Source organism: Electrophorus electricus, chromosome 1 (genome assembly GCF_041902795.1).
Source record: "Electrophorus electricus isolate QZ-2024a chromosome 1, ASM4190279v1, whole genome shotgun sequence".
Taxonomy (NCBI): domain Eukaryota; kingdom Metazoa; phylum Chordata; class Actinopteri; order Gymnotiformes; family Gymnotidae; genus Electrophorus; species Electrophorus electricus.
The window spans coordinates 3496221-3509260 of record NC_137497.1 but is presented as its reverse complement, the minus strand read 5'-3'; the positions used below and the strand labels follow the sequence as shown (position 1 = coordinate 3509260).

Sequence of the window (13040 nt, the reverse complement as noted above, 5' to 3'; positions counted from 1 at the left end):
GGTTGGGCACCGCACGCTTGAGGTTAGCGCTGTTGAAATCCCCAACCACGATAAGTGCAGCATCCCGGTGTTGTGCCTGAAACTGTGTGAGAGCCTCATGAAGTTCACACAGTGCAGTGTCCATGTTAGCCTGAGGTGGGATGTACACGGTGTTGATGATGACCGAAGTGAACTCACGGGGAAGGTAGAAGGGATGAAGCTTGAGGGCGAGCAGCTCCAGGTTAGGTGAGCAGGACCAGGCGAGAGTAACAACGTTGGCATTGTTGCACCAGCTGTTGTTTACCATCACATACACTCCGCCGCCTCTCGACTTCCCCGAATCTGCCGTCCTGTCTATGCGGTGAACCGAAAAGAACTCGGCCAGCTGTATAGCGTGGTTTGGTACCGCTGGGTTCAGCCACGACTCGGTGAAGCAGAGGAGATTGCAGTCCCGAATGTCCAGTCTACCATCAGGCTGAATCACAGCACAGATCTTGTCCTTTTGTGCCCCTCGAGCCCCCAACTCTGTGCCCTTCTGCTTTTAACCTTCACTGGCTTATTATTACTTACTTATCATTATTATTAATTATGTCATTTTAATTATTATTATTATTATTATTAATGATCTTATTATTATTATTGTTGTTGTTGTTGTTGTTGTTGTTGTTGTTGTTGTTGTGTCCTCTCTTTCCAGAGATCCTAGTTTATCCACTCATTCCTATTAAATACATGGAGAACAGGAGCAGGCCTGTTTAAGAGTCTAAATCCACACTGAGGGTGCAGGGGATTTAGACTCACTCAGTCTCTTGGTCACAGACTCCATCTGGGGCCTGGTCCACCTCTTCACCATCCCTCCTTCTGCTGCTGTCAGCTCCTCCAGACGGAGCGCAGAGCTCTGGGTAAGTGCAGTAGGAACACGGTGCGTTGTCTAAACATGTGGGCCTACCAGTCAGTCTCCCCCTCACAAGCCTGATTAGAGCGCTCTTGTGTTGGAGAGTCAACTGGGAGGCTCTGTATCCATTTTGTGTGTGTGGGTGTTGTTATGTCCTGTGTTCATTGTGTGTGTCTGTGTGTGTGTGTGTGATCACTGCTCATCAGTGTGTGTGTATGACATCGCCTGTGCATCTGACAGTTCACCACTGAAGCTCCAAAGAGTTTTCCAGCAAGTCACACAAATTTGGTCAAAATCAGGGCGTGCCCCCTCACCACACCAGACCCTGAGGGATATACCATCAGGACAGCACCCATCCGCCGAACTCACAGGGTACTTCTGTGTCCTGAGTCCAGATAGAGACAGTGTGGGCCTGTTTAACAGGGTACCACCTTTCTCTTTCAAAGCTGGACGTTATGGACAGCACTTGACATAATGATTAAAGAAAGAAGGTAACTCTGTAGTTCTCTGTGGGTTTAAATCCAGCAGTCAGCAACCTCCTCCTTAGGAAATATAATTTTCAGTTTTTAATTTGATTCATTTAGATTAAAATTTGTTAATTTTCTGGAAAACAAATGGGCTTGTTGGGATGGCTCTTTATTTAGGTTGGTGTGTGTGTGTGCGTGCATGCGTGTGTGTGCGTGTGTGTGTGTGGATATGTCTGAAGGGTGAGGTGTAAAGGACTGTGTCACTGAGGTACCAGTGAGTTAGTTCAGTCTTAAAATGAGCCCATCACGGGTGAGGGCTGGATTGGGGGTCAAACTCAAACACACCGTTTCACGCAGTAATGGACCTCGTACGTTCTGCACATGGACACGCTCGTCCTTAGCTCACCTTGTCTGAGCTAATGGCCAATGGCTCTATTTTTAGGACAGGGCACTGTAAGGTCACCATCACCTGTGTTTCAGTGCTTACAGTTTCCAGCTTACCTACGTATGGTGTAAGCTGGACTCATATGAACATGTAGGGAATTCCACAACAGACGTCCACAGACCGGAGAGTTCCCCGTTTCCCGGGCAACCTAGGTTTTCGTCATTCTCTATGGTTCCCTGTCTCCTGCCCTTAGTCTCCAGCTGTTCTACGTTTATCCCTAATTATAGTACTATAAAAAAAACCTTCCCTACGCATCTTGTTTGTCGATCAATGTCTTTGTCATAGAGTGTCTTTCATGGTTTCTAGTTAGTTCTCGTCTGTTCACACTCATGGTATTTCTGGTTAACTCACATTTGTTCTTGTGCACTTGTTTTTGGTTTGTTCTCTGTTTCTAGTTAAGATCTCACTTGTTCTCCATGTGTAGTTAGATCTCGCTCTCTGTTTCCCAGTTCCCTTACTCACCTTGTTAGCCTGTTATTCTGTCTGTCCTTTGTTCTGTTTTTGGTTGCAAGTTTCTGTTATTAAATCTATTATTAATCTTAGTAATGTTCATTATGGCATCACTCAGAGAGAGAGAGAGAGAGAGAGAGACAGAGAGAGAGAGAGAGAGAGGTGTTGTGTGTGTGTGTGAGAAAGAGACAGATGTGTAGAGTGTGTGTGTGTGTGTGTGTGTGTGTGTGAGAGAGAGAGAGAGAGAGGTGTTGTGTGTGTGTGTGTGTGTCTGTGAGAGAGAGAAGTGTAGTGTGTGTGTGTGTGAGGCGGTGTGTGTGTGTGTGAGAAAGAGACAGATGTGTAGTGTGTGTGTGTGAGAGAGAGAGATAGAGAGGTGGTGTGTGTGTCTGTGAGAGAGAGAGAGAGAGAGAGAGAGAGAGAGAGGTGTAGTGTGTGTGTGTGTGAGAGAGAGAGAAAGAGACAGATGTGTAGAGTGTGTGAGAGAGATAGAGAGGTGTAGTGTGTGTGTGTGTGTGAGAGAGAGAGAAAGAGACAGATTTGTAGAGTGTGTGAGAGAGAGGTGTAGAGTGTGTGTGTGTGTGTGTGTGTGTGTGTGTGTGTGTGTGTGTGTGAAAGAAAGAGAAAGATGTGTAATGTGTGTGTGAAAGAGAGAGAGATGTTTATTGAAAGGTGTTTATTGGCTCCCAGTGCTCCAGTGCAAAAGAAAAACCACATCAAATCAAAAACAAAGACAAATATTCAAAAAAGTAGAATTTAGCATTTACAAGGTCAAGCAGAAAAAATTCAGCAATCATAAATTCTCCAACATCAATCAATTTCAAAACACCACTCTACTGAATTTTCCCTTAGAAACTTATACAGGGAAAATCAGGAAATTATGTGACATCACTTCCTGTGTTTGGGCAGTACAATTCCCCATAAAAGTCCCCTTCAACGCAGGATATGGTTTCTTTTCCCTCCAAATCAACATAGAAGACTCTCCACAAAAATAATCACAGGTAAGTTCATTTTTCTCTTAATCTACTTTTGTTTTACCCACTTAGTTACAATATACAAACTCTCCTGGCCAGATAAACACTAAACTTAAACTCTAGTAACATATTATAAGAACAATATTTAATCTCACATACTTACAGTAAATGTCTCTTCCCCTGCAGGTTCTCACTAAATAAAATTATTTCCATGTTCACCATCATTAAATCACATCAGTAAAGGCTGATCAAACAATCCCTGAGTGTCTGTGTGTGTCTGTGTGTGTCTGTGTGTGTCTGTGTCTGTGTGTGTTTCCCTGCAGACTCAGGTGTTCTCCAGGACACAGGAGGCTATTCTAGCTCACACACACACACACTGACGAGCGAGAACCCCAAACCCCAAACCCAGCATAGAGGGGCTCAGTGAATGTGGAGTGGAGTGTGTGTAAGTGTGTGAGTGTGTGTGTGTGAGAGACGCTGTAGAAGGACAGAGTGCCTGCAGCCCAGTCCAGATACACTCCTACTCTGTTAGAGCTGCAGGGGGCAGAGATGACAGTGTAGTTATTATTGTGACTGACAGAGTGTCTGTTATTATAGCAGCACAGACTCCAGGACTTCATATTACATCCAAACCTACAGTCACTACTGTCTCCTTTCCTGCTGATTCCTTTATATGTCACTGATATAACTGCCCCTCCCCCCCACCCACTCCTCTCAACCTCCCAGTAACAGCATCCAGTCAGACTCTCTCTACACAGAGCCTGATACAAGACATCAAATCGCTCTGGATGATCAGGATACGACTGCTGCTCCTCCACAAACTTCACCTTTCTGTTCCCCTCAGACAGAGACAGACGTGTGTGTGCTGTGTTTGGGTCCAGTGTAAGATCACATGCATCTGCACACAAGAAGAGACATTAGAGGGCACACATACTTTGTGTGTGTGTGTGTGTGTGTGTGTGTGTGTGTGTGTGTGTGTGTGTGTGTGTGTGTGTGTGTGTGTGTGTGTGTGTGTGTGTGTGTGTGTGTGTGTGTGCATAACATTTGCTTCTTACATTTTCTTAGACCTGGTTTGGTTCTGATCTTCCCTGCATGCTCCACCCTAAAGAAACACACACACACGCTTAATAGTTTTGTCTGTCTCTGTCGCACACACATCGATAATATTTCTCTCTCTCTTTCTCTCTCTCTCTCTCTCTCTCTCTCTCTCACACCCACACACAGAGATAGTAGTTCTGTCTCTCTCTCACACAACCAAACACAGATAATATTTCTGTCTCTCTCTCTCACACACACACACAGATAATATTTCTGTCTCTCTCTCTCTCACACACACACACACACACACAGATAATAGTTCTGTCTCTTTCTTTCTCGCTCTCACACACAAAAAACACAGATAATAGTCCTCTTTCTCTCACACACATGCAGACAAGTTCTGTCTCACACACACAAACTCACATACCTAAACATACACACACACACGGATAATAGTGTTTTCTCTCTCTCATACACACACACACATACATACACACAATCCGATTATGTGATAACGTAAATAAAATGTAAAAAAAGAAAAAAGGAAAATTCAATTTCAGCATATGGGTGGAAAAACATGTTTATTTAGACCTAATCCACATGAGACAATGTTAAGAAATTGAACACATTTGTGTCAGTGTAAAAAAACTTCAGCCCCATTGAACACATACTCTATTCATGCCATCCTATAAAACACATGTTGCGCAGAGCTTTTCTCTGTGTTGCATATGTATTTCCTGCACTTGATGCATGTGTATTGTTCCATGCATATGATGACACAGCACCACAGGCAGCCCAGATCTTGATTCCGTATTTTGCGGGTTTAGATGGTATGTATTGCCTGAAGGGGCAGTGGCCCCTAAATGGCACCAGCTGCTCATCAACAGTGACATTAGGGCCAGGGTTGTAAAACAGGGGCAGGCAGTGCACCCACTTGTCCCATACTGTTCTGATGGCAGCTAGCTTGTCTCTCTGCCACCGAGCTAGGTCTGTCATCTCAGTTATCAAAGCAGATAATCCTGGAAATTATTTAAAAGTTTTCTAGAGACATTGTGGCACAGAACAGGTCTCTGCCAGTTTCTGCATCCCACAGGGATTCTGTGGATTCCCCTTTGGATCAGAAAACTCCAGCAAGGATAAGAAGCCCAAGGTATGCACGTAAATGGGTTTGGTCCATGTCCTTCCAACCCTCTCGAAAAGCACGCCTTCCCTGTAAATTGGTGCAATCCAGAATAATTTTCTTGATGTCATCCGGGATGAAAAGTTCAAAAGAAGACTCTATGTCCTGGATGTGAGTAACTGCCATCCATGTTGGCCCTGGTCGCATCTTTATCACATTGGCAGACCTGCGGGGTAGCTCTTTCTTTGGCCAGGAGACCATTCAATTTTACCATTTTTTGACATCCATATTTCTCTACATGCTAGCTGATAATGTCCTAACTGCTGTTGGGCTGGTCCTGCAGGGGGCTGCTGATGGGCTGGTCCTGTGGCTGGCTGGTGAAGGGTTTCTGAGGCTGGTTGTTGACTTCTTCATTTTGATGGAGGTTCAAGTTCAGTTTTATCCTCTTCAGACTCATTGTCAGACTCTGGATTGACAGAAATGTTATCTTCAAAATTCAGAAAATTCTTTCTCTTCATTATTTTCCCAATGTTCTCACTGTTCATAAATAATTTCTAAGGCCTTCTGAGCAGAGAAGCTTTTTGCCATCTTGATCAACTGCTGTGCATAGCCATATATGCAGATATTTATTGGTTGTAGTCTGCCCCCAATTTTGAGGAGTGTGAAAATAAAGAATGATTCCCACAAGATGGAGGGTAAAATGTGCATAAATGTAGGATCAGACAGCTTGAAATATAACAATGTTGCAATCTTGACTGTGAATAGTAGGACCTTGTGCATGAACACATATGCGCGCGCACACACACACACACACACACACACACACACCCCACAAACACAAACAGTAGGTCATGTAGGAGGTCACTTTTATTACCTGTGGGTCCAGTGGACCTGAAAACCACCTGTGTAATATAACTGTGTAGGGGGGTGTACAGGGTGAAGTCATTAAAAATGTGTTATGATGCATGTTCTTCACAGGAAATGACCCAAAGCCATGAAATCTGAGGTTGAAATAATAATCAACTGCAACATTTTTTCTTTTGGTAAACATTGAAAACACAGATCCAAACACCACACAAGGGTTAAATCATTGCTTCTTTTTTTTCTGTTTTCTCATTCTCTCCCTTTCTCCACCACTCACACACACTTGCTCTCTCACTCACTCACTCACACACAGAAGCACAGGTGAAATGAAAAGTCACTCCATCAAATGGGTGAGCTCACACAACACAAAGGCCTCACCATGCAGTCCAGCAGGTTTCTCTCTCTGTTTTAAAGAGTCCAGACTCCTCCCCATAATCACACCTGTCAATCATGATGGGGAGCAGGAGCCAACCAATCAGACAGGAGGACGGTAGCTCCGCCCTCTGGCCTACACAGCTCCACCCGCTAACACTGACACACTTACCATAACACACTACAGTACAGTTCAAAATAACACACTCGCCATAATGCTCTACAGTACAGTTCAAAATAACACACTCGCCATAACGCTCTACAGTACAGTTCAATATAATATACTCACCATAATACACTACAGTACAGTTCAATATAACACATTCACCATAAGACACCACTGTAGAAGAATTTACTATAACACACTCACAATAACAGCACACAGCAGTACAATTTACTAAAACACTCTAACAACAACACACAGTAATACAGTTTACTACAACACTGATTCTCCAACTCACTCTAAACCCAAACAGTAGACAACAAAGACAATGCAAATATATTACTGCACAGCAGAGTCTACAAACAGGATTAATTATTAATAATGAGACCAATCAAAAATACATAAGGAACAGATGACTATGGCCTTCACCAGTTCAGTTGTTCACACACACACACACACACACACACACACACACACACACACACACACACACACGTGCACATAGAGACACACATAACGCATGCACACACGATAAAGTTCCATACCTGAGTGTCTCCAGTCTGCAGTGGGGATCCTCCAGTCTAACAGAGAGCAGCTTCACTCCTGACTCTCCTGGGTGGTTGTAGGTCATATCCAGTTCCTTCAGGTAGGAGGGGTTTGAACTAAGAGCTGAAGCCAGAGAAGAACAACCTTCCTCTGTGACCAAACAACCAGACAGTCTGCAGAAAGGAGAGAGGGAGAGAGACAGCGAGTGAGATGTAGTTCCAGATCAGCCTACATGGGGCAGCTAGAGAGTCTGGTAACTGTAGCGGAGGCTTCACCCTGTGCTTTATAATAAACTACTGACATGGTGAGGTCTCGTATAGAGGTCTAGTATACATTTAGAATAAAGTACTGGCATGGTGAGGTCTTGCATGGAGGTCTAGTATACATTTAGAATAAACTACTGGCATGGTGAGGTCTCATATGGAGGTCTAGTGTACATTTAAAATAAACTTCTGACATGGTGAGGTCTCGTATGGAGGTCTAGTGTACATTTAGAATAAACTACTGACATGGTGAGGGCTTGTGTGGAGGTCTAGTATACATTTATAATAAACTACTGGCATGGTGAGGTCTCGTATGGAGGTCTAGTGTATATCTATAATAAACTACTGACATGGTGAGGTCTCGTATGGAGGTCTAGTATACATTTATGGAGGTCTAGTAGACATTTATGATAAACTACTGACATGGTGAGGTCTCATTCATTCCTCACCCAGGACTCTACACTAGTAAACAGTGTGAGGTCTGGTTTATTGTGTATAAACAGTAGTTATATTGTCCTGAACTAAACAGTATGAGGTCTGGTTTACTGTGTATAAACAGTAGTTATATTGTCCTGAACTAAATAGTGTGAGGTCTGGTTTACTGTGTATAAACAGTAGTTATATTGGTCCTGAACCAAACAGTGTGAGCTCTGGCTGGCAAAGAATTTTAGCAAAAAAATGTCCAGTTGAGGCCTGCAGAACATACTTAGTGGTGGGACAAATGGGACCAGTGAACATTTGAATCCTGAATGATGATTGTGCTATGTGTACATTTTCAGATACCTAGTGTTAAAGGGAACAGGTACAAATCGTTCAAAAATGATCTTAGAACTGCTGGTGCATAATACTGTACTATAATGTAGTTATTTTTTTAAAGGACACTGACCTTTTAAAATGGCTCTTTATTTACATTCAAAAATAGTCACAGAAACTCACCTGCTCTCTAATTACACACCTGCTTATGAGGACCTTATGCCCCACCCCCTCTCTAACTACACACCTGCTTATAAGAGGACATTATGCCCCACCCCCTCTCTACACACGTGTTTAGGAGTGTCGGGTACTGAACTGTTTCTAATAGTGTCGGGTACTGAACTGTCTTCATGTATCTTTATCTTCCTCTAAAAGGACACTGACCTTTTAAATATTCCTCTACAATGTCACCACACCTTACTACTTTTTTACATTCAAAAATAGTCACAAAAAGTAACCTGAGAATCTCCAGTTTACAGTGTGAACTCTTCAGTCCAGCACAGAGCTGCTCCACTCCTGAATCCTGCAGGTCATTAGTATTCATCTCCAGCTCTCTCAGTGAGGAGTTTTCTGTTTGTAGAACTGATGTGAGAGCTTTGCAAGACTTTTCAGTGAGACCACAGTCAGATAGTCTGCAAAGGAGTAAATGCAGGTCAGTCAGAGGATGATGAAATACAAGATGATGAAATAACAGAAAATGACAAAAGGCTGATTAACAAAATGTTGACTGCACAGAAGTAGGCAGGACTCAGGAATTAACCAGTAAGGAACATTGGCAGCAACTATGATATGCAAAACCAAACAAACAGCCTGGAAAACAGAACACAGGGCTTAAATAACCGAGACTGATGAAGACTAACCAGACACAGATGAACATAATTACAGGCAGGATTACAGACAAGGGGAATGAAACCAAAACAAGCATGTGAAGGCATCAGTGTGGGAGCTGTGACACCAGGAGGAGGAAACTGTGACAGTAGGTCATCGTGGAACATGCCCCATGCTGTGTGAACAGTCCTGTATAGTATCCATTTGTTCCAACCAGCAGTAGATTGTCTTACTAACTGGGGCTTTCTGTTTTATTCTCTGCCCATAGGTGGTGAGGAGAAGAACGGAGCACTGATCTGATTTGCTGAATGGGGTGTGGAGGTTCTCATAAGGGAGATTAACAGTGACCTAATGTGTAGCTCTGTATCATGATGCAGATTATGTGCTGGAAGTTCTCCCGAACTGTCTTCAAGTTTGCTTTATTAAAGACCCCAAGCACAGTGAACACAGACTCCACACACCTGGTTTACTGTTTGATAATGGGGTCATACAAGTGCTGCAGCTCCAGGTCAGTGTCTGCTTGTAGAGGAATAAACACCACAGTATTGATTATGGAGGAATAAACACTGCAGTATTGATTATGGCAGAATGAACAGTCAGGTGTGTGTGAGGCAGACCCCATCAGTCAGTCAGGTGTGTGTGAGGCAGATCCCATCAGTCAGTCAGTGTGTGAGGCAGCTCCCATCAGTCAGTCAGTGTTTGAGGCAATGATCTCATGTCTGCTGTTGACATGAAATGTATCCCTGGAGTTCACAAAGTTTGTTCTCCATGAACTGTATGTGTGGCAGTGAAATACTGGGAAGAAGAGGACGGTTCACATGTTGTTTCAGTCGGATCAGAACTCTGACTCATTTCTCCTGCACTGCTTGCATGTCGGCTCAAGGACATCTGACTTTTTGTACAAAAGAACTGACATGGTCAGTTTCACAACTGTCCTTACATGCATTTGAAATTCATGAAATAATTTCAACTGTTCACTCAAATTATGCTGATTATATGAGTTATAAAGAAAACATTGTATGAAATGCAAAACAATCATTTTCACTAGTGGTCTCAGATGTTGGTCCCACAATATATGAACAGCATCAGTAACCTGCTACAGTTTTAGGTGAGTGACAGTAGTAACAGCATTAGCTTCTGGGGGACTCACTGCATGTTACACTGATCACACAGAGCTGTGAACGTCACTGCATGTTACACTGATCACACAGAGCTGAATTGGATTATGTTTAACATGACACAAAGTACATTGACAACAACTATTTGCTAATAGATTATGACAAAATGCCTTGGCAAAATATTTAAACAATGAAAATGTTTCATATGAAGTCATATTAACACCTACGCCTTTATAAAGTGTTTCAGATGAAGTTATATTAACACACACCTTTATAAAGTGTTTGAAATGGAGTCATATTAACACCTACATCTTTATAAAGTGTCCACTCACCCTCATCAGTTCTATTGAATATCTCTAAAAAGTTAGAAAACTGCCATCAGTGTGAAATGTGTGTGTGTGTGTGTGTGTGTGTGTGTGTGTGTGTGTGTGTGTGTGTGTGTGTGTGTGCGTGTATACACACTGATAGTTCATACTTGACCACTTCTTTATGTTACACTGCAGCACATTTTCTCTGGCTGTTTCACAAAGAGTGTGAAACTGTTGGCCACTGTTTTAAATGTAGGACCATTCTCAACACACAGACACATAACTATCCATGATATCAAATATCATTTATCCATCATTAATACATTTAGACTAATGAATCACTAGACAGTGTTAGTACATTCCAGTGTTCTACAACTTTATAGGAAACTTTATGGTTTAACTTAAGCACCTGGTGTTGGAGCCTTCAATCACCTACTTGTGCTTTAATGTAGGATCTCTCCATCCTTCTCTCTCTCTCTCTCTCTCTAATGTTCTCTATCACTCTCCTTTTCATTTTTCACAGAAGATCTTATGAGTCAAGAACATCCATTGCTACATCCACTGTTCCTCTCTAAATGAAAATACTCACATGGTTTTTCTGGATGCTTTGACCACTGGCAGCAGTCTCAGTAGATATTCCTCTGATGGGTCATATTTCCTCAGGTCAAACTCATCGAGCTCCTCTTCTGAGTTCAGCAACACAAACGCCAGAGCTGACCACTGAGCAGGAGAGAGTCTGGCTCCAGGGAGATGATGTTTACCTCCTCTGTTCAGGTATGTTTGGACTTCCTGCACTAGAGAATGATCATTCAGTTCATTCAGACAGTGGAACAGATTGATGGATTTCTCTGGAGAGGGATTCTCCCTGATCTTCTCCTTGATGTACTTGATTGTTTCCTCTTTGCTGTGAGAGCTGCTTCCTGACTGTGTCAGTAGGCCCCATAAGAGAGTCTGATTGGACTCCTGTGAGAGACCCAGAAGGAAGCGAAGGAAAAGGTCCAGGTGTCCATTTTGACTCTGTAAGGCCTTGTCCACTGCACTGTTGAGGAAGAGAGACATTGGGGTTTTGAAAAAACTGAGCAATCCAGGGTGTTGCTGTTGTAGCACATTGGTGTTGGTGGAGATGAAGGAAATAAACACATATAAAGCAGCCAGAAACTCCTGAACACTCAGATGTACAAAGCTGAACACCTTCCCCAGCTGTAGCTCAAACTCCTCGCTGAAGATCTGCATGCACAATCCTGAATACATTGACATTTCTCTGACATCAATGCCACTGTTTCTCAAGTCTTCCTCATAGAAAATCAGGTTTCCTTTTTCCAGCTGTTCGAAAGCCAATTTTCCCAGTGCCAGAACATGTTCTTTTGTGTGGTATGGATGAGTGGGACTTTTTTTATCATACTTTTGGTTCTTGTAATTAATGTCAAAGATCAGGAAGTGTGTGAACATCTGAGTCAGAGTCTTGGGGATCTCTCCACTTTCTGCTTCACCCAACATTCTCTCTAGAACAGAGGCTGCAATCCAACAGAAGACTGGAATGTGGCACATGATGTAGAGACTTCTTGATGACTTCATGTGTGTGATGATTCTATTGGCCAGGCCCTGATCACTGATTCTCTTCCTGAAATACTCCTCTTTCTGTGGTTCACTGAACCCTCGTACCTCTGTTACCTGGTCAACACACTCAGGAGGGATCTGATTGGCTGCTGCTGGTCGAGAGGTTATCCAGAGGAGAGCAGAGGGAAGCAGATTCCCCTTGATGAGGTTTGTCAGCAGCACATCCACTGAGGTGGACTCTGTTACATCCCACAATTTCTCATTATTCTGGAAATCTAGAGGAAGTCGATGCTCATCCAGACCATCAAAGATGAACAGAACTTTATAGTTTGTATAATGTTTAGGTTTTAATTCACATGTTTCTGGGAAAAAGTGATGAAGAAGCTCCATCAGACTGAGATTTTTCTCTTTCATTAAATTCAGCTCCCTAAAAGGAAGTGGAAATATGAAGAGAACATCCTGATTTACATTTCCTTCAGACCAGTCCAGTATGAACTTCTGCACAGAGACTGTTTTACCAATTCCAGCCACTCCTTTAGTCAGCACAGTTCTGATGTCTTTGTCTTGTCCTGGTAAGGGTCTAAAGATGTCATTGCATTTGATTGGTGTCCCCTGTGATGCTGGTCTCCTGGATGCTGTCTCAATCTGTCTCACCTCATGTTCATTATTGACCTCTCCACTCCCACACTCTGTGATGTAGAGCTCTGTGTAGATCTCATTCAGAAGTGCTGTGGTTCCCTGCTGTGAGATTCCTTCATGAATTTTCTGACATTTGTCCCTCAGTTTGGATTTGAGCTTTCTGTGGCAAGCAGGGGCCAGTTCTGTTAAAAGAGGAAGACAACAGAACATATGTTAATCTCTTTTAGATTCATTCATAAAAGATTCATTACAGGAGTTACAAGA

The 13040-nt window shown here is 42.9% G+C and overlaps 1 protein-coding gene across 4 annotated transcripts in view; it reads right to left on the bottom strand.

Annotated features, from left to right (window-relative positions):
- The window catches only part of LOC118241364 (NLR family CARD domain-containing protein 3-like), an 81653-nt gene that overhangs the window by 67413 nt on the left and 1200 nt on the right, over positions 1-13040 (bottom strand). The window contains exons 2-6 of one of the 4 annotated variants that reach the window (XM_081712022.1): positions 11170-12958; positions 8785-8958; positions 7310-7483; positions 4263-4309; positions 2895-4105 (exon numbers count right to left, since the gene is read on the bottom strand). In XM_081712022.1, the coding sequence (XP_081568148.1) occupies positions 3564-4105; positions 4263-4309; positions 7310-7483; positions 8785-8958; positions 11170-12958 (2726 nt within the window). In that variant the 3' untranslated portion in view covers positions 2895-3563. The other 3 variants (XM_081712163.1, XM_081712062.1, XM_081712103.1) reach the window with 3 other exon arrangements.